The sequence below is a fragment of the Capra hircus genome, chromosome 3 (assembly GCF_001704415.2).
Source record: "Capra hircus breed San Clemente chromosome 3, ASM170441v1, whole genome shotgun sequence".
Lineage (NCBI taxonomy): Eukaryota > Metazoa > Chordata > Mammalia > Artiodactyla > Bovidae > Capra > Capra hircus.
In genome coordinates, this window is record NC_030810.1 from 119,476,881 (window position 1) to 119,497,488 (window position 20,608).

The 20,608-nt window shown below is 33.9% G+C and overlaps 1 protein-coding gene across 6 annotated transcripts in view; it reads left to right on the top strand.

The window, feature by feature from the left end:
* The window catches only part of DCAF6 (DDB1 and CUL4 associated factor 6), a 190,009-nt gene that overhangs the window by 132,739 nt on the left and 36,662 nt on the right, over positions 1 to 20,608 (top strand). For all 6 annotated transcript variants that reach the window (XM_018046451.1, XM_018046452.1, XM_018046453.1 and 3 more), the window contains 4 exons: positions 10,492 to 10,609; positions 15,200 to 15,315; positions 16,651 to 16,734; positions 16,958 to 17,285. In XM_018046451.1, the coding sequence (XP_017901940.1) occupies positions 10,492 to 10,609; positions 15,200 to 15,315; positions 16,651 to 16,734; positions 16,958 to 17,285 (646 nt within the window). The remainder of the gene's footprint in view (positions 1 to 10,491; positions 10,610 to 15,199; positions 15,316 to 16,650; positions 16,735 to 16,957; positions 17,286 to 20,608) is intronic.

Consider the following 20,608-nt stretch of genomic DNA (forward strand, 5'->3'; position numbering starts at 1 on the left):
ATTAAGCATATTTTAAATTTCTTTTTTCTTTCAAGAGACACTAATACATTTTTTATTGATAATTCAGTTTTATACTTACCTGACAGTGTTCATCTTCCAGATGTCCAGGTGCTTTTACATGTTGCTTAATTTAATTTCCCAAAGAGTTCATAGATTTTCTTTATTTTGATTTAGGGATTACCAGGATAAAACTGTTACTAATAAAAAAATTTTAATTGACATAGTAATTGACATGTTTCACTGCAAAGATTTATTTTCTTTCACTAATTATGTATACATTATTGAACTGATTGATTGCAGTCAGTGTTTTCATGTATTTAATTTTGAATTTTTTAAAAAAGCTTAGTCTAATATATTTAGTTTAAACCTTAAGACCATAAATGCAGCTACCTGGTTGCCTCAATAGTTTTTGTTTTATTAAACTGTTTTTTAAAGAAATAAGTGTACAGCATATATGTTGTTTTTCTCCTGTTGTGAAGTACTTTGCTATAAAACTTAGAGCTGTATGTGCACACATTAACAACCCTTATGTGCTAATTAGAAACTATTTAAGCACAGTTACATTTGTCCTGCATTTAGTTTGAATAATATATTCTAATGAGTAGTTTTGATTTTCCTTTTATTTATGTCTCTTTTATGCTTACTATAAAGGGAAGAAGCCTCTTCTGACATGTAGTGCTCTTGCCTCTTAATAAAACTAGCAGTTTTTTCCTGTTAAAAATATTTAGGCCAGAAATTCTCCCTTCTTTTAGTAACAGTAACAACAATAACAAAAGAAATGTATAATCTTAACATTTAATTTTTCAGAGGGTATAAGGAAATAATTTTGCCTGAGTTTTAAATTATGGCCATGATTATAGTAAGTTGTTTTATATTCATTACAGTGATAATCATTAAGTGGAAGTTGATAATGCCATTAAGTTTAAAACTTATACTTGTAGGCAATTATGCATGTGTCAGACATTCATTTTCTATTCTAGATTTAAAGAAATAAAAATGCTAATTTGGGACATTAGAAACAAATACTGATTATCCATTACTTTAATAAGCAGACTGCTTTTGACATTAATGAAATGTTTACTTACAGAAAGAGACTTGTGAATGGTCAGAAACCCGTAAAACAGATTTTACTAATTCTACTAGGGTAGATTGGGAATGGAAAAACTGAATGTGTCTTGTTAAGTATTATTCCTTTAAGATTATATACTGTCACCAAGTTGAAAGTTTATTTATTTATTTTTTTGTATTCTCTAGAACTAGTTATCACTTAGTTTCTTAGAATGAGGTAGGTCATCTCCTTTTCCCCAACTACTAGTTTAGATTCTAACAATTAGTGATATATTTCATTTTTTGGAAGTTGGGGAAAAGGAGATGAGATAATTCATTTGCTTGTGCTCACTTGTTCCACCTCTTGCTACCCAAGTCATTGTCTACATTTTTAGTTAAATTGTTTTCTAATTCAGAATTGTCTATGATAAAAATAGCTCTCATTGAGTTTTAATTATGTAACTGGCACTGTGTTAAGAATTTTGTATCTATTATCCCATTTGTTGCAGTTTAATGAGGTAATACGATCCTCATTTTACTGATGAAGAAGCCAAGACTCCAAGAGATATGTAAAGACAAGTGAAATAAGTAGTAGAGTTGTTATCTGTGTATCTGTTTCATTAATTCAACTCATATTAAATGCCTGTTACCTTGTGGCAAATACTAGGCCTGGCACCAGGATGCACGAATAATAAAGCTAATGCTCCCTGTGCTTGGAACATAGAGTTAATTAATAATAGTAATAATAATAGTTATCAACCATAATAATAACATAGACACTTATATTGCATTTTTTGTGTGTGTCAAACATTACTTTGAGCAATTTTTATATGTTAATTTACTTAATCCTCATCACAGTCTTATACAGCAGGTATCATTATTATCCCCATTTTCAAATAAGGAAACTGAGGTAAAGAGAGGTTAAGAAACTTGTCTAAAGTCACACATTGTGTGTCTGTGTTAGGAATGTGGTTCAAATACAAGCAGTCTGGTTCCAGTGTCTGTGATCATAACCAGTACCCTTGGCCTCATCTGACAGTAAGGACAGATGATGTAAAAACTAAATACAAGCATCATACGAGCTTTAAAAGAGGAAACAAGGTTAGTGGGGAACACACGAGTGAGTCTTTGTTTCTTCTGGCACAGGCTCAAGTAAGGTATTCCTGAGAAGGAGGCGTCTTAGTTGCAGTCTGAAAGATGATTATATGAGTCAGTTAGGTCAAAGAGAAGGAGTAAAGGAGATAATGGATATTAATAGCATTTGCAGAGGCTCTGAGAAGATCACATTAGAATGACTAGAAGAATCCCAGTATGACTGGGGTGTGCTGTGGCTTCAAGAGATAGGTAGAGTCTGTATTGAGAAGGACCTTTTGAACTTTTTAGGGTTTTAGATTTTAAGAGCAATAGGAAGTTGGTGAAGAATTAAAAATAGGACATATGGCCTGATCTCATTTGTTCTGAATAGAATATGAAGAATTGTCTAGAGACTAAATCACTTAGGAGGCTCTCCTTAAAACTCTTATCTCCAATAAGGGTTTTAACCTGATGATAGAAATAAGGTGGAAATGTGGAGAGAGTCAAGAAATATTTAGAATGTAGAGTATACAGGATTTGATGAATGAGGCAAATAATTGAAGAGGAGTCCACAGTATAAACTGCACTAACAACTCCAGAATTTCTATCTGGGAGATGGTTTAGCAGTGAAAACCTGTTTGGAGAGAGAAGGGTGAGGATGTGTCTTAAACCTGCTTTTATACAGTAAATGCAGTGTTTTTGACTTAGATTATACATTTATTTGTGATGGTTTGGGCAAGATAATAATAGAGATTAGGTGACATTTCTAGTGCTCCAAGGATAACTCCCAAGTTTTGACTGACTATAATTAAATGGGCGTCCACTTCCTAAAATAGGTAACCCTGGAAAAGGAAGAACATATGGAGGAGGATGTGTAGAAGGAGGTAGAGATCACAAGCTTAGTTTTGAATATGCTTCAGGAATACCAGACCACCTGACCTGCCTCTTGAGAAACCTATATGCAGGTCAGGAAGCAACAGTTAGCACTGGACATGGAATAACAGACTGGTTCCAAATAGGAAAAGGAGTGTGTCAAGGCTGTATATTGTCACCCTGCTTATTTAACTTTTATGCAGAGGACATCATGAGAAACCCTGGGCTGGAAGAAGCACAAGCTAGAATCAAGATTGCCGGGAGAAATATCAATAACCTCAGATATGCAGATGATACCACCCTTATGGCAGAAAGTGAGGAGGAACTAAAAAGCCTCTTGATGAAAGCGAAAGAGGAGAGTGAAAAAGTTGGCTTAAAGCTCAACGTTCAGAAAACGAAGATCATGGCATCTGGCCCCGTCACTTCATGGCAAATAGATGGGGAAACAGTGTCAGACTTTATTTTTGGGGGCTCCAAAATCACTGCAGATGGTGACTGCAGCCATGAAATTAAAAGACGCTTGTTCCTTGGAAGGAAAGTTATGACCAACCTAGATAGTATACTGAAAAGCAGAGACATTACTTTTCCAACAAATGTCCGTCTAGTCAAGGCTATGGTTTTTCCTGTGGTCATGTATGGATGTGAGAGTTGGACTGTGAAGAGAGCTGAGCGCTGAAGAATTGATGCTTTTGAACTGTGGTGTTGGAGAAGACTCTTGAGAGTCCCTTGGACTGCAAGGAGATCCAACCAGTCCATTCTAAAGGAGATCAGCCCTGGCTATTCTTTGGAAGGAATGATGCTAAAGCTGAAGCTCCAGTACTTTGGCCACCTCATGTGAAGAGTTGACTCATTGGAAAAGACTCTGATGCTGGGAGGGATTGGGGGCAGGAGGAAAAGGGGACAACAGAGGATGAGATGGCTGGATGGCATCACCGACTCGATGGACGTAAGTTTGAGTGAACTCCGGGAGTTGGTGATGGACAGGGAGGCCTGGCGTGCTGCGATTCATGGGGTTGCAAAGAGTTGGACACGACTGAGCAACTGAACTGAATTTGACTAATCTGTGTGAGGCATCAAAGTAGAAAAATCTGTTGGGCAATTGATTGTAGGTTATGGAGTTTAAAAAAGATGGCAGAGCTGGAGAAGTGAATCAGAGAATTTTATGCATGTAGATGATAAATGGAAGTAGGTGAAGTCATCTAGGAAGAAAGTAAAACCTGAGAAGTCTAAAACATCTGAAAAAAAAATCAGAAAAAATTCTAGAATTAAATGTTTTGCTAGAGGAGAGCTGATAAAGGGGATGGAGAAGCGACAACCACACCGAGAGGTAATAGGGAAAGTATTACAGAGCATGAGGCCAGGAGAAGAGAATTTTCAAATGACAGTTGTCTGCTCTCTTGTGTAGCAGACACAGAAGAGTTCTAAAAATTCTCCCACTAGATTAGTAAATTCAGAGGTGGTCAGTCTCATTAGTGAGAGCAGTTTCACTGGATTAATAGAGGGCAAATTTAGGAGAAAAAGTAGAGATGAGAAATAAGAAAAGTTCTTCAATAAGCAAGGAGAATGGTAGCTGGAGGGGAAAGTGGTTATAGAGAGAGTTCTTCTAAGCTGTTCATTTTCATTTTCATCTGGAAGTCACATTTTACCATGCTAAGTAATCTGATCAATCAGAGGGACAGACAGATTTGATTTTTTTAAAAAATAGAATGTAGCTTAAGAAAGAGTCATGAAAAGAAAAACACTGGATGAGAATTTTGGTAGGGTTTATGTGCCACATGGGGTATGCATTTTTACTTATTTTCTTACTATCTGTTCTCCCTCAAAACTGAAAGTGAAATAGGAATAGAAGACTTATGAACAGAGGGGTATAAGACTTAACAGTTCTGGAGTACAGGGAAAGAAAGGCTATGTCACATAGATAGAATGACAACTGTATTTCAATCCATAAATTTTAAATATCAGAGGGAAAATGGAACCAGGCACAGTCTGATTCTATATGTATCCCAACCCCATGTTTTAAGTTTAATTCACTCTTTTGTGTTATGTCATGAAAAAAGTATATTGGATTAAAATGATCATTACTGATATACAGGTGGATTTTGATTGCCAGAAGTAAGATTTGACTCTATAGAATATTACTTCCAAAAGATTATATAGGAGAGATTTCCTAGTGAAATATGAGTGATAAAGTTGTACTTTGTTTTTGGCTTTCATAAAATAGTTCATTTCTGTATAAAGTCAGATTACACTAGTGAGAACGTTGAGTTTCAAAATGAGAGCCTTGCCTCAAAGTCATCTATGTGGTAGATAGGAGTTCTCTGTTTAGAATCTACTCCTAGAAACAGTTTCTCCACTTTGAATCAGAGTATGCCTCCTTATACAGATGATTGAAGATTTGGATATCCAGTAGTCTTGCATTATGCAGAAAAGTTATAGGTTCCTGACATATAAAAATGGAAATTTTACCTTGGCCTAGAAATTATACTTGAGATGTTTGCCCTTTCTATGTATGTCAAGCAAGTTGGGGGTGCAAAATTTGTGGAGATAGTTGAGCTTAATTATTGATGTATCAATATTTTTTTCAGAGTATTTCATCATACATTTTGTTTCCTTGTAAATTGATTTTTATTTTAAACATTGGGCATAACAAAAGGGAAAATATTGACAAGTTCTTTGTGTAATAGAAAATCCCTGAGGCAAAGAATAGATTATTTCTACATGATCCACAACTTATCTACTATATATGATTAATGGATGATTGTACAGTTAGAATAGTGACCTAGCAGCAGAGAAAATGTTGGGCATAGTGGTTCTGAACTAATTATTGTGGCAATATTCTACTTAATTATCATAATTTTGATAGCTTTGTTTAAATTTATACATAGGATAGGTCTCCAGGGACATCCTAGCTAAAAGACCAAACAATATTTAGATGATATACAAACCTAGTTACCAAGATAGAATATTTTGTTATCTACTTTGAGCATGTTTTTTTTTAGAGCCACTAATGTTTATAGTCAAAATGCACAGACTGAATGATTTGAAAACGTATATTAAACAGCAACAACAAAAGTTTATTTGTGGTTATGACTGTGAAAGGCTTGGAAGCTACCTAATTAAGTAAAGGTCAAAGAAGTTCCTTTCAAATTATATTCCAGCCCATTCTATAATTTTTTTTTTCTGAGCCAGTGCATTAATCTGCAAAGGGCTCTTTCTGGAAAGGATCTTTTATTTTAAATTTGCTTTCTAGAATCTCACGTTACTGACTATTCACTTCTAACTCCAAAGAATGAAGTCTTTTACAGTACATTGTCTTGATTTTTATGTTGTTATGACTGTGCTTCTGAAGCATATGTTTGAATGGGTGGTAGTTTGCCTGGATAGAGATCACTCTAAGCTACTAACATCATCTGTTGTTCTTAATAGTTGAACTCAAAGCAATATGTATGGCTGCCTTAACAGGGTTGAACAAATTTAAAGTGGTTTTTTCCCCTCACACTGTCCTTGTGCTGAGTGCACCACCATTTTATTGGCAGTTTAATCTCTTGGTGCCCTGGAAAAGATACAGGGTAGCTTTCCAGTAGTCTGATGCCAGTGTGACAGTTTGCATTAGCAGAACTTTGTCAAAGTTGCTGATGTGAATTATATATCGTTTCTGAGAAATGATACCGACAGTTGATATTTCTTAATTAAAATGTGTTGAGGAATCTTATTTTCTACTTAGTATTCAAATTTTTTCCAAGATAGTATAGTAAGAACTTCATATAGAAAGACACTTAGAGAAAAAGAATCTACCACGTTATTATCAGTTTCATCATCTATAAAATGGAGATAAAAGTATGTGCTACAAGGGTTATACATATCCTGGGACATAGTAATGTTCAACAAAATTTAGTTACTTTTATGATGGTGCGTTCTATGTAGTCATTGGATTTGATTAAGTTCTCAATGCCAAGACTCCTCCTAGATTAAAATCTCTACTTTTTAATTTCAGTAATATATTTCTAAGTAAGCATGCAAATAATGCAGTTTTTAAGATGTATTTGCTGATCCAGATTCTAACACACAGCAAGTTATTGAAAATTAAAATGTTTACAAGTATTTTTTCACATAAGGTAATAAAATTAATTTCTTGGTTCTTTAGATTTTTATAGACCTTTTTAGCTTAAAATGTGCGCTTTATTAGAAACTTTGTTTATTAATTTATCTACATTTCTGAGAAAATTCAATCTGATAGGTTGTATACATCAAGAAGAGGAGTATTAAATTAGGAAGATTAGAATGAACAAGGCTAGGAAATAAATGTTTAAATTTCAGATATATACTTGCATCATTGCTTCAGTTGAAGAAACCAGGTTCTGTGTTGTGCAGTGTTTCTGCCTGAGATGTTATTTATATTTAATGCTACAAAGAGAGAACTAGATGGGGGCAGGGGGTGGTCTGAAGTATTTGTAACTAACAGAGATATAATGATGGGCCCATTTTACTCCAGGCTGATGACTTCATTGACAGTTTAAATGAACAAAATCTGTCAACTGTAGTCATTTTGTAAATTAGATGAGTACTACTGTGCTTTGCATGTATTTTTATAATGTGTGGGTTATATTCCAGAGAGATTAAATAATAACTTGGTAATAGGTAAAGTGAAAGTGAAAGTGAAGTCGCTCAGTCGTGTCCGACTCTGCGACCCTGTGGACTGTAGCCTACCAGGCTCCTCTGTCCATGGGATTCTCCAGGCAAGAATGCTGGAGCGGGTTGGTAACCTCGGAAGAAAGGATTAATTCCCACTGATCATCTTAAGGATACTTCTTGATTTTGGAGGTTGGAGGTGGTCTTGGAGGTTGGTAGATATTTTCTACACCCTTTTGACCTCTCAACAGCTAGCTCTTTGTCTACTATATTCCTTTAGTCATAGCATCCAAATATCTATACTGCTAAGTTGCTTCAGTCGTGTCCGACTCTGTGCAACCCCATAGACGGCAGCCCACCAGGCTCCTCCATCCCTGGGATTCTCCAGGCAAGAATACTGGAGTGGGTTGCTATGTCCTTCAATGCATGAAAGTGAAAAGTGAAAGTGAAGTCGCTCAGTAGTGTCCAACTCTTAGCGACCCCATGGACTGCAGCCTACCAGGCTCCAACTCTCAGCAACCCCATGGACTGCAGCCTACCAGGCTCCATAGCTGCCTCTAATTTTACTCAAAAAGGAAGTTTTGATAAAGCATTTAAATGGCTTCTTTTTTAAAACTTTTTTTAGTTGAAGGATAATTTCTTTATGGTATTGCATTGGTTTCTACCAAACATCAACATGAATCAGTAAGTGGCTTTTTAAAAAAATTTTGTATTGTAGCATAGTTGAATTTACAGTGTTGTGATGTTAAATGTCTTCTTAAAACTTCCTACAGTTCTCTCACATGTGCTTCCCCCCGTCGCCATTTCTTCTTTACTTTAAAAGGAAAATAATAGCAAGGCAGTTTATAAAATGTTTGAGAGATAATGAAAAAAATAGCCCCAACTCTACCTCTTAACTAACCTCTTAATCTTATCATTCAGCTTTTTGGCTGTCATCACCAATTCCATATCTTAAGAATGACTGTGGTTGTAGCATTAGTGGAACAGAAATTTCAGCAACATAACTAAAGAGTAAGGGAAGGCTGTGTGTGGACAAGTGACTGACAGCGCATATTTCAAAGGCTGGCAAGGGTGGGACAGATGCGTTAGACGTGCCATTTGGAAATCCCTGGGGGTCCAGTGCTTAGGACTCTGGCTTTCACTGCCAAGAGTGCAAGTTGAGTCCCTGGTCAGGGAACTAAGATCCTGCAGGCCTCATGATGTGGACCGAAAAAAAGTCCTGTTCTTGATAATTTCACATAAGCTCAAGATAGGTTAATTTGGTTATTTTATAAGAGAGCCATTTGGTAAAATACCTCCTCTAAAACACTGAATTATCATATCTTTGAAAGTTGTAATGGATGGTTAATTTTTTTTTTCTCAGCAACTGTTTATATCAAGAACATAGTCAACAGAAGTAGTACAGAAACAGAATGAATACCATTTGGTAGGCCAGCTTTATAACTGATTCAAACTTTTACTTTCAAAAAGCAGTTAATATTATAGGAGAGGATGTCACATGAGTTGGAAGTGAAGATGTAAGAATGGATACCCCTGAGTTTTATCAGCTTGGCTTCTCCTCTCTTGGAGAGCAATCCTTTTTCCTTTCTGCTACTGTTCTGTATTCTTAAGTCTTGTTAATTGTCCTCTCACAGGATAAAAGCTAGAGCAGAGTTTCTGTCAGGTTCTCTTTTAGTAAGTGCTCTAGCGTGTTCAAAGGAATGCAGAAGGATAAACGTTCCTTATTGCAATAAAAAGTGGGCCCAGTAACCGAAAATCTTGAGTAATTTTGATTTCATCAAGTTGTTACTGCTTAGGTTGATACTGTTTTCATGACAGAAAGCTGCTTTTTAGTACCATCAGGTACTGTATCAAGTGCTTGAAATAGTATCCAAAAAATAATTATGTTACAGATGAGTTTTCTTTCTGCAAGGAATTGGCAGAAATATTACATGTTTGGTTATATAGCAGTTTTTATTCTCTATACATTTTAATGTCCCCCCAAGCTGTTATTCATCATAAAATGAAAAATTTATAAAGCCCTGTTCAAATTTGTCTTGGAATATCTGAGTACTCCTTTTGGAGAGGAGGGAAGAGGTGGCTTTGAAATGATTTGTATTGATTTCTGAGTTTCTTAATTTTTATTTACCATTTTATAAAGATTTTATATGTTGAGATAGACATGTATTATGAGTATCAGCTATGGACTCGAGATGGAGTTGCCTCCCCATAATTTAGAAAACAAATTTCTTTCAGGATTAGTCAGGAAGGGGAGAATGGAATATATCAAAAGCTGTGATCTTGTAACAGAGTTTTAGAAAATAACTAAATTTTTCTCCCCCCTCCTTCCCAATAGAGTACAGGCTGTAATCCCTCCCTAGATTGTGAGTCTATGAATTTGAAAGAACAGAAAGAATTTGACAGCAGTTAATTGCAGCAAAAATTTTTACTAAACAGCGTCTTTTGGAGCCCTTGCATCTTACTTCTCAGAATTTCTGAAGGAGCCAATGATAATTATTCTTAATGCTCTAGCAACTGAAGAAAAAAAGTCCTGAGAATTCCATTAAATAAAAATACCAGTTTATAAAGTATGTCATTTCATGTTAATGTTCTTTGATTCCCTAACAACTAAATATGGTTCTCAAATGTGTGTGATTTTCATCTGAATCAAAGGGAGTCATGTTTCAAAGCTAGAATTTGATTCAATGCCACTTTGAAATATAGAGTATTTCTATAACACTTGCTTTTGAACTTTAAGTGAGAACCATAACAGATGTGAGAAAGAGTTATGACAAGGACAGCCTAATTTAAGTTTTAGAAATTTTAGGAAATGTCATCTTTTTATTGATTTCAGAGACTTTTTTCAAATGTTTTAAACACAATTTTCAGATAACAATAATGAAAAGCTGAGCCCCAAACCAGGGACAGGTGAACCAGTTTTAAGTTTGCACTACAGCACAGAAGGAACAACTACAAGCACAATAAAACTGAACTTTACAGATGAATGGTAAGTTACTGCTTTCGTGACGATGTTCTTAGCCGTTCTGTAGGATTGTATTAGATGTTATTTTTAACAGTTCATCTTTGTTTTGCAGTAATGTATTGGTTCTCAAACTTTAGCATGCTTCAGGATCACTTGGAGAGCTTCTTAAAACACAGATTACTAGACCCCACTCTCAGAGTTTGAGGTGGAGTCAGAGAATTTGCATTTCTAAAAAATTCCCAGGTGATACTGATATTGCTGGTCCTGGGATATTTTTCTGATAGAAAATGCAGAAGATGATCAGTCACCAGTATACTAATAGTGCAAAAATTAAGAAGCCTAACATTTTGGAGCTTTTTGCAGGCTTGGTCCAATGTAAAAGATGTATGTTTGTGTATATATACATATATATTTTTGGTTTGACATTATTTTAATGATACTGAATATATTTAATTCTCCCCTACACTTAGAGTTAACTTTATAATAAATATTCCCATATTACTGCTTAGTTTTCACAAATATTATTGTCAGCTAATAGAATCCATCAAAAGGACATACCATAGTTTTACTTACCCATTTCCTTTTAGTTAGGGTGAAGTTACTTATTTTTACCAAATAAGACTATGAATATCTTTGTTTACAAGCTTTTTTCTACTTTTAAGGTGATTGATTTGGGGTACTTTTTCCAGAAATAAAACTGTATCTAGATTAAAAGATATTGAAAAATTATTTTCAAAAGGATCATCTGTCATTACATTTCTCCCAACAGCATATGAAAGTACATGTTTTGCTGTCTCCAGGCCAGTATTCAATATCAGTATATTCATTTATTTGTAACTTATGTATTTGATTTTTTAGTAATTTTTATTTAGTTTATTACTAGTGAGTTTGAACTTCAGTGGTTGTATAGATTCTTTTTGATGGCATTTCTGATTATTTTTATTGCTCATTAATCTATTTAAATATGATATTTAAAAAATTAGCTATGTGAACTTCCTAAATTCTTTGCCATTGTCTCATTGCCTTTATCATGAGAGACAGCATCCAAAATACTGTATTTAAATTTATTACTGTTATTATATAAATTAACCTGTAGGCAATGTAATCTTTCTTAACACAATTAATTATATATTAATATAATTATATGTGATTAATATATGGTGGTTATGTTAATCATTTAATAACCAATATATTAATTATTCCAGATAATTGATATATTAAATTGTATGTTATTATATATTATATGTTAGTATAATATATAATATGTTGTATATAAATGATATATAATATAGTTATATATTGTTTATTAATATATAATTAATTATGTGTTGATATATTATAATATTTGTTCTAATTCACAGGTTTCCATTTGTGTTTCTGTGTGTTTCTTTATATTAAAATCTTTGATTAAATAGGATTTTCATATATTATTATTATTGAATACCTTCTGTGTTTCAGAGACTGCTCTAGACTTTGGGAATACACTGATGAAAAAATAGACAAAAAAAAAATCCCTGCCCTATTTGAGCTTACTCTCTAGGTATGGGAGGCAGACAATAAACATAATAAATAATGAATTGTATAACAAAAGCCTATTAAATGGTATTAAGTGCTTTGGAAGAAAATAGACCAGGTAAAGCTGATTGGAAAACCCCAGGAAAGCGTAGGCATCGTTGAGAAGATGACATTTGGGCAGTTTAAAGGGTAAGGAGGAGTGAGCTATGCATATCTGGGGGAAGAGCATCTTATGCAGAGAGAAAGCCAGTACAATGGCACTGAAGTAGGAGCAGTCTTAGTATGTTCAAAGATCTTAAAAAGAAAACAAAGCAAAACAGTGTAGCTAGAGTGGAGTGACCAAAGGAGAGAGTAGTAAGAGATAAGGTCAGTCAGGGAAGTGAGGAGGGTCTTAAAAGGAGGAAGGATATCTCTGGCTGCTGTGTAGAGAATAGGCCTTCAGTAGAAACCAAAAGACCAGTTAGAAGGCTTTGGCAGTAAGCAAGGTGAGAGGTGGTGTTCAGTTGCTTAGTTGTATCCGGCTCTTTGCGACCCCATGGACTGCAGCACGCTAGGCTGAGGTGGTGTCTTGGACCAGGATGGGGGCAGTGGAGGTAGTAAAAAGAGATTGGATTCTAGGTGTATATTTGAAGGCATGGTCAATAGAATTTCTTTATGATCTATACTGTTGGACCTCAGCTTTTAAAAATTATGATATCCATGGCTCTTTTTCTTAGTATATAATTTAAGACCACAAAAGATTATCATATTTATTCTTAAGTCTTTTCTCATGTTTCTGTACAGAAGGGACTGATTTCTTATCAAGAATCTCATCTGAGCATATTTTAACCAAACATCTTTAGTCCCACTCTTCTTTTGAATGGTACTTTTTCTTCTTTGAAAACTAACCATGAATTATATTCTCTTATTCACTAGTTTCTTATTTCTTTATCAAAAAAGTAGGTAGCCTTTTTTTCTGGTTATAAAAATATTCTGTATTCATTATAAAAAAGATTTAAAAAATGCATTCTTTTTCATCTATGCCAGTATGATGTCTTGCTTTTATTTTAGTTTCTTTAATGACAGGAAGGCAATAGAGTACACAGACAAATAGTTGGGACTCTGAACCTGACTAGCTGTTGGACCTCTGTACTAGTTTTTTCGTCTGAAAATGGGAATATTTAATACAGCCTTCCTCAGGGTTTATTGGGAAGATTTAATGAGACCATGCCAAAAAAGTGCATAGCGCTAACTTAGCTTATTGACTGGCACATGATAAGCTTTAAATATTGTTAGCTACAATTGTCATCTTTTATAAATTGCCTTTTAAATCCTTGGCCCAGTTTTTTACTGTGGTGTTTATGTTTTTCTTACTGACTTATAAGAGCTGTATAGAATTAAGTGAGGGTAATATCATTTGTCTTCATTTGTTGGAGATACTTTCCCCAGTTTATTGTTTGTCTTTAAGTTTGCTTACGGTAGTTTCACTTTATGATTTCAGCCTGTGAGCTAATTAATGCTCCTTGTCCTTCTCAGAATTAGGGGGAGATTTCTTCTTGATTTCCTTTTATAGTTCTGTGCTTTTATATCAAAAATATGTTTAATCTTTTTATAGTTTATTTTACCATAAAGTATGATGTAGGGCCTATAGCTCAATTTTTCCACATGGCTTTTCCTTTTTCCCAGTAACTTTTATTGAACGATCTAGTTAGTCATTTATCTGTGATTTTAAAATACCATATTCACACATGCTAAATGTATTTACTGATTATTTGTCTTTCCCACTAATGGCTCTGTCTTCTTACATCAGTGCCCTGTCATAACTTCTACACTGAACATTCTATTTAAGCCTGGATCACAGCTTTCTCAAGGGGGGGGGGGAGATTTATATATCACATTGGCTTATCTTTATCAGAATTGCTATACTCAACTTTTTGGTTGAAAAGAAATACACGTTCATTGCAAAAGAAATAAGAATCTAAAGAAAAGTTGAAAAAAAAATTAACAGTAACCCAACTGAGATGACAGTTAACATTGGTGTCATCTTTCTGATATTTTTCTGATAAATATTCTTTCTGATCTTTTCCTCTGTGTATATACCCATGTAGATATGCATTTTTCTTAAAAATATATATGGATGCCATTAAAAAAATTAAATTAACTTCCATAATTAGCCAAAAAAAGCTTTTGTAAAACTTTGACAAACATTCCATGATAATTTGCATTGTTTATTGAGTCACTGCTATTTGTCTATGATTAACGTTTTTTAAGTTGTTGTAGCCGTTCAGTTTTTTCTTGTTCACATCTTTACTAAATTTAAGAAATTGTTCCATTTTTCTGAATTTAATTTTAACCTTAATAAGATTGTTATACATTTTCTTCTATTTTCTTTCCCACTCAATTCCCTTTTTACACATATGTCATGATTTGTCACAGAATGTTCATTGAAAATTATTTATTTAACTTGGTATGGTGTTCTTCTCTACCAAAAATAATAACAGAATTATGGTTATCATCAGGTAGGTATTAAAATTAAAATAGAAAACATCATTCTCTTTCTACAAAACAATGGTGTTGATCACTTGCCATATTTGAACAGCAGTCTAGAATTGGCAGTGATCTACAAAGGGCAATTCAAAGAGCAAAGAAACTTCCAGGCCTCTTTTCAAGTATCAATTTAAAAGTAGCCTAGAACAATAAAGTCTAAAAGGGTGTATGATCAAAGTTTGTAAAATCAGTAGGAATTTTAATATGTTGAAACATCTGTAGTGAGGACAAGAAGAGAGATTATGTAATTGTTAAAATTCAATAGAGAGACTTGTAAAAGTATATACCAGATCGTAGGAGCATCAGTCAGTGAAGAATTTATATTTTTAAATCTCTCTTTAATAATAAGTGGATTGGAATAATCACCTTGATTTTTTTTTAAGTGATGTTTCACAAGTACTGCTAATGTAAACCTTGTGTTTTATTTGTATCCTGATTTTTTTAGTCAACTTCTCTAGTAAAATATTATAGTCTGAATTTTTTTGATCAGCTTCTCTAGTTGTAAATTACAAAAATTATCCTAAAAGTTGACATATATTAACTTCTTGGTGACATAGCTTGTCTTGATTGTAGGAGCAGTACTGCCTCAAGTTCCAGAGGAAATGGGAGCCACTGCAAATCTGAGGATCAGGAGGAATCCTTGGCCCCACAGAGCCCAGTGCAGCCACCAGAAGGGGAGAGTGAAGCAAGTAAGGTGATATTTTGTCCTGACAAAACCTGATGTTGGATGTTTGTTTACCTGTTTTTCTGATATATCAGTGCTGCAATTTTGTTTTTTGACTTTTGCATCAATAGTCCACTTACTGCAGTTGAATCAATAGCAAATGCAGAAGATAGGGACCTTAAGCATTTAAGATGAGGCATCACAGGGAAGCGTAGTTCCCCTCTGTGGGTGTAGGGGCCAGGATAGATGGTCATCATACTGACAATACATTAGATATAGATGTTGGTTTGAGTTATCATTACCGTTTTTATACCTAGCAGTGAAATCCAGAGTATCTATCTTGATTTTTTTCAAAGAGTATAGGTTGTTTATGGAGGGAAAGAGAAAAGAGTAAAATCTAAACAAGTTATGAGTGAATCCTGTTTCATATAAGAAGAGCCATTTGGAGAATGTTTTTAGAACCCTTTCCTGGAATATTTTTATGTGATCATCATATGAAATTTAGGGATTAGTACAGCCTTGGAGAAGGAAATGGCAATCCACTCGAGCACTCTTGCCTGGAAAATCCTATGGATGGAGGAGCTGATAGGTTACAGTCCATTAGGTTGCAAAGAGTTGGACACGACTGAGCAACTTCACAGCCTTAGAACACAGTAGATTTTCAGTACATAGTTGATAAATGAATTCATGAATTGTTTTTCATTAAATGAATACATACTTCAGTGTAACACAGCTAACAAGAATTAAATACATATAAGATGACTATCTAGCAAGCAGATGTACAATTAGGATCAAAAAAACCTGATCCTTCATAGGTCTATGGAATTAAATCCCAGAAATAAATGTTTTCAGTAGCCAAATAGAATTTATGGTGAGGCTAACTTTACTCTTTGCTCATGATAGTTCAAATTAGACCAAGTATATGACAAAAGGAAGAAAAATACTCAGTTTTTAAGTTTATATTCTTTGACATTTAGGAGAAAATAAAATCAAAATTGAGGAATGTCAGTTGGGAGGAATAATCTCAAGTAGGATTCTTCACATAGAGTTCATGAAGGTCCATGCATAGACTTTGGGAAGAGGCAGTGGGCAAAAGTGATAAACAAATAGCAAATTTGTTTATTTGTTAATAGCAAATACATCTGTTCCTGATGGTATTTTACAGTTTTGTGGGTACAAACATAGTATTTGCATTATACTCTGGGGAGTTTTTATCTGAGTGTCAGAGGTTTCTATGACCCTAAAAGGGTTAAGAACTGCTTATGTATAGGACACCTAGAATATTAATTAAATTAGTGTTTATTTTTCTTAAAAAAAAAAAAAAAGTTAGGATTTAAAGATGATTTGGTTTAATTCCCAGAAACTCCTGAAGAGTCGTCGGAGGATGTGACACTGCAGGAAGGTGCGTCTACAGAAAGCACAGCTCAAAGCCACGTAGACACAGGTGAGTCGCTCTGTTCTCTGTAGGTGATCCCTTCATGTAGGAAAACAGGAAGCCGTAATCTGTGTTAGTCTCTCCAGAGTTAGAGACCGCTTCCAAATAGATGTATTATGGGATTTTGTTCTTCATGTAGGGGAATTAGGTTTATATTAGAAAATGTCTGAAGTTAGATTAAGTAAGTAGTGTTGCTGACATGACCAGTTGTTACTACTTTATTTTCTGACAGCACAATCAGATAAGTTTACTTCTGAGTCATTGGATTCTGGCTCAGGAGAAAGGAATGACTTCAATCTTGATAGCCCTTGTGGGGTTGCAGAAGAATCCACTTTGTCTGAAAAAGGCAAAGAACCAGGAACTTCAGATCAAACTAGCACTACAAGTGCTTCCAGACATAGTACCAGCAATCCTGAGCCTCAGTCACAAACAGAAGCCATCGGGCCTTTGGCCCATGAGGAGACGTTGACCAGGGACTCTGCTCTCCAGGACACAGATGACAGTGACGACGACCCGGTCCTGATCCCAGGTGCAAGGTACCGAGCAGGACCTGGTGATAGGTTGGTGAATTTTTAATTAACATGAACTATAAAAATATAATTCACAAGGCTTTATTTCTTTCTTTGAAGTTATGTAAAAGAATCTCTCCATTTTTGACAGTTACTTCTCTAAATGTGTCTCAGGCGTATAAACTCATAGAATTTTGTGAACTATAAGTACTTTCACATATTACATATTGCATTCTTTGAGCAAAAGAATATAAAGAAGATACAAAGAATTGCTGTTTATCTTCAGCACAAAGGCCTGGTCTTCAGTTTACAGAGTCAGAGGAAGGAATATTGAGGATGACCAACAGGTCATTTACCGAGTTAGGCTTATCTTTAGTTGTCAGATTGCCTCATAGAGATCTTGGCCTTTTATCAGTTTGGGTTTTTTTTAGCGCTCAATTTTTCTGCTTTTCTCTTAACCCTGGATTAAGGTAGTGTGATAAAGTTCTCTTTTTGAGAACACTGTTTTTCTCTGACTTTTACTAAGTAACTCAGTTTCAGAAATGAAAAGTCATACCAAATAACAAATATTTTAACTGCAGTAAAGAATTAAATTGCTTTACATGTTCATAGCTTTTCCACTTTTGATTTTATGTGTTCATAAGGATATATTTTAATTTTTAGTGGATAAAGTAAATCTTTAAAGTATATTGCATTTCATACATTCCTAAAACTATTTCTGTAATTAGTGCCATCATATCTCATTGTAAGTTCTGTCCTATTCTAGAGAATCAAATTTTACCTTTAAAATCTTAGCTTTCACAGGCATGAAGAATTGTATCACGTGTATTTATGCTCAATGTACTGCTATTTATAAAATGTTCTGACATTTCTGTCAAGTGAAAAATACAACGAAAATATTAATTTACCATTAAAGAGTGGCAATGTTATATAATGATCAAGAGTGTCATTTACTAGCTGTTTCCTCATTCAGATTACTTGGTATCTTTTAAAGGCTCAGTTTCCTTATCTATAAAATGAGATTATAATTGTTTAGAATTGTTATCAGAATTTAGAAAAAAATCAGTCAAAGGACTTGTCTCACTTTGAAAGCACTAAATAAATGATAGGTGTATTAAATAACCAAGACATTCCATGTAGCTGCTTCGACTTTAAAAAGCAATTATAATAAGAATGGCTCTAGAGAGGACAAGCAAAATTCCTGATAGAATAACTTGAAGTTCAGTTTAGCTGCCTTTTCTTAACTATGAAAAGATGGATAAGTATCTGCCTTTAGTCATATTTGGTCAAAGTGTTTACTTTGCAGTGACTTTTAAACATTTTGTCTTCACCTAACACACATTAGTCTTCAAATTCTTAGTATATATTTTAGACAAGTAAAACTTGGTTTCATTTCTTTCCATACTCAGAGGGAGTCCCATAGAGTATTATTACCACTTGATGTATGCAAATAAGGTTGGCAAGCATGGCACAATTTGAAAATTAAACTGATGGTTTTTAAAACCTAGGATGGAGAGCCAGAGACTATAACTATTTTATGCTTGTACATTTTTGGCTTTCAAATTATATAAGCAAACATAGGTCCTTCATTTTTTATCTATACTTACATAGCTTAAATGATACTAAGGTCGTAATTTAAAATGAAATTTAAGTATCCGCTTCTAGTAAAATGTACCATGTCACTTACCAGGTCTGTTTGTTTAAATAGGAATTATATATTTTTGGTAAATATTAGACACTTGCAAAAAATAATGATTATTTAACATCTTGTATTCAGGCTAATTATATAACACTTTTACCTGGCCTGCATTATAGATGAGGAAACTTGAGGTGCTAAGCAGAGATTTTGTATATTCTAGACCTAAGGAAAAATTTTTTTTTAACATGGTAGTATAACATGAATGAGAAAGGAGGATTTGTGGGGAGAATGGGTCCTAGAGAATGCAGGACATCTTGCAGCATATTGTCCTTACTTTGGATATCTTACTAGAAACTATATTATCTTTCTATTGAGCATTATCATTTACTTATCATTTTTGTAATACTTACATGATTTGTATATTTTCGGGATTCTCCTGAGATTTAGACATGCCATAGGATTGACACCTGATAGCTTCATTGACCCGAGAAACCCATTTGCTGAACTAGACTAGTAGAATATTTTAGAGGAGAGATGATCAGGTTCAACAGCCTGAAAGTGACCCCACTTCACGCATGTACTCTTAAATTTGTGCTCTCATGGTTAGATCCAGATTTGAAACCACCTCTTGGTCTATATTTGCATCCCTGCTTTTCTTTTTAACTATTATTTAATATTCTATATAGTCAGTTTAGGTATTTAGCCTTTTTTGTCCTATATATTATTTAGTTATTTGTCCTGTATATTATTCTATAGCACATAGCAGTAAACTTACTTAACAGTAATAGAAAGATAATAAAATTCTTCCTTTTGAGAAAATTAATTTGTTGAAGAGGACAAGTACGCAAGCCATTTATAAATAGAAAACAGTTTTAATAAATATATGAAATTAGATACAATATTATATATATCACTGTGTATACGTACATACACAAAGTTGTACATACTGAGATAATGCTGAGGTGATTAAAGTGGCTGTTTCATAATTATATCAGTTTTCCTTTAAAATTTGCATTATTCTTTCCTAGCTATTTACCAGAAAAATTTGCAAATGGTGTAAGATCTTCCTTCTGACTTTTCTGTAAATAATTTTGATAATTCCTAACTTCCTGAGTACCAAATTGATTAAAATTTGAACTACCTATATAAAGTATACTTTTTATTTCTGTACCTTTCTAAGGGCTCTTCATCCCTGGCCATTTATCTTACTTCCAAAATTTGGAGGAATGAGTATGCTGACTCTTTTGTTCTAAAGATAGAAAGTTTAAGAAAGTTTACTTCTTAAGAACATGAAAAGAATCATTCAACAGCTTAAGAATAAGCATATGATTTTTGTTTTTGAGAATTTCTATTTCGAAAGGAATAAAGAATTCCGAAGCTCTGCCGTAAAAATCACACCATTTGGTTCTTAGAGTCTAAGTAAATATCTCAGTTGGATGAAATGCCAAATTAAAAGGATGCATGTCCTCTCTTGCTGCCATTTGAGAAACCCAGTCAAGATTAGTTTGGTTAGGCCAGAGAGATGATCCCAAAATGTTAAAATGGTTAAAGAGTATATACTTAGATTTGTACTTTAATTTGATGAAGAATTACATAGTGGATCTCATAAACTTTTTGCCACACATTTAATTTTTAAATGAAACCTAAAAAGTTTGTAGCTAAGCCATTTTTGACACGTTTAATGAAAATATCAAAACAGTTCTTAGCAATACAAAGTTACAATTTTTTTTAATAA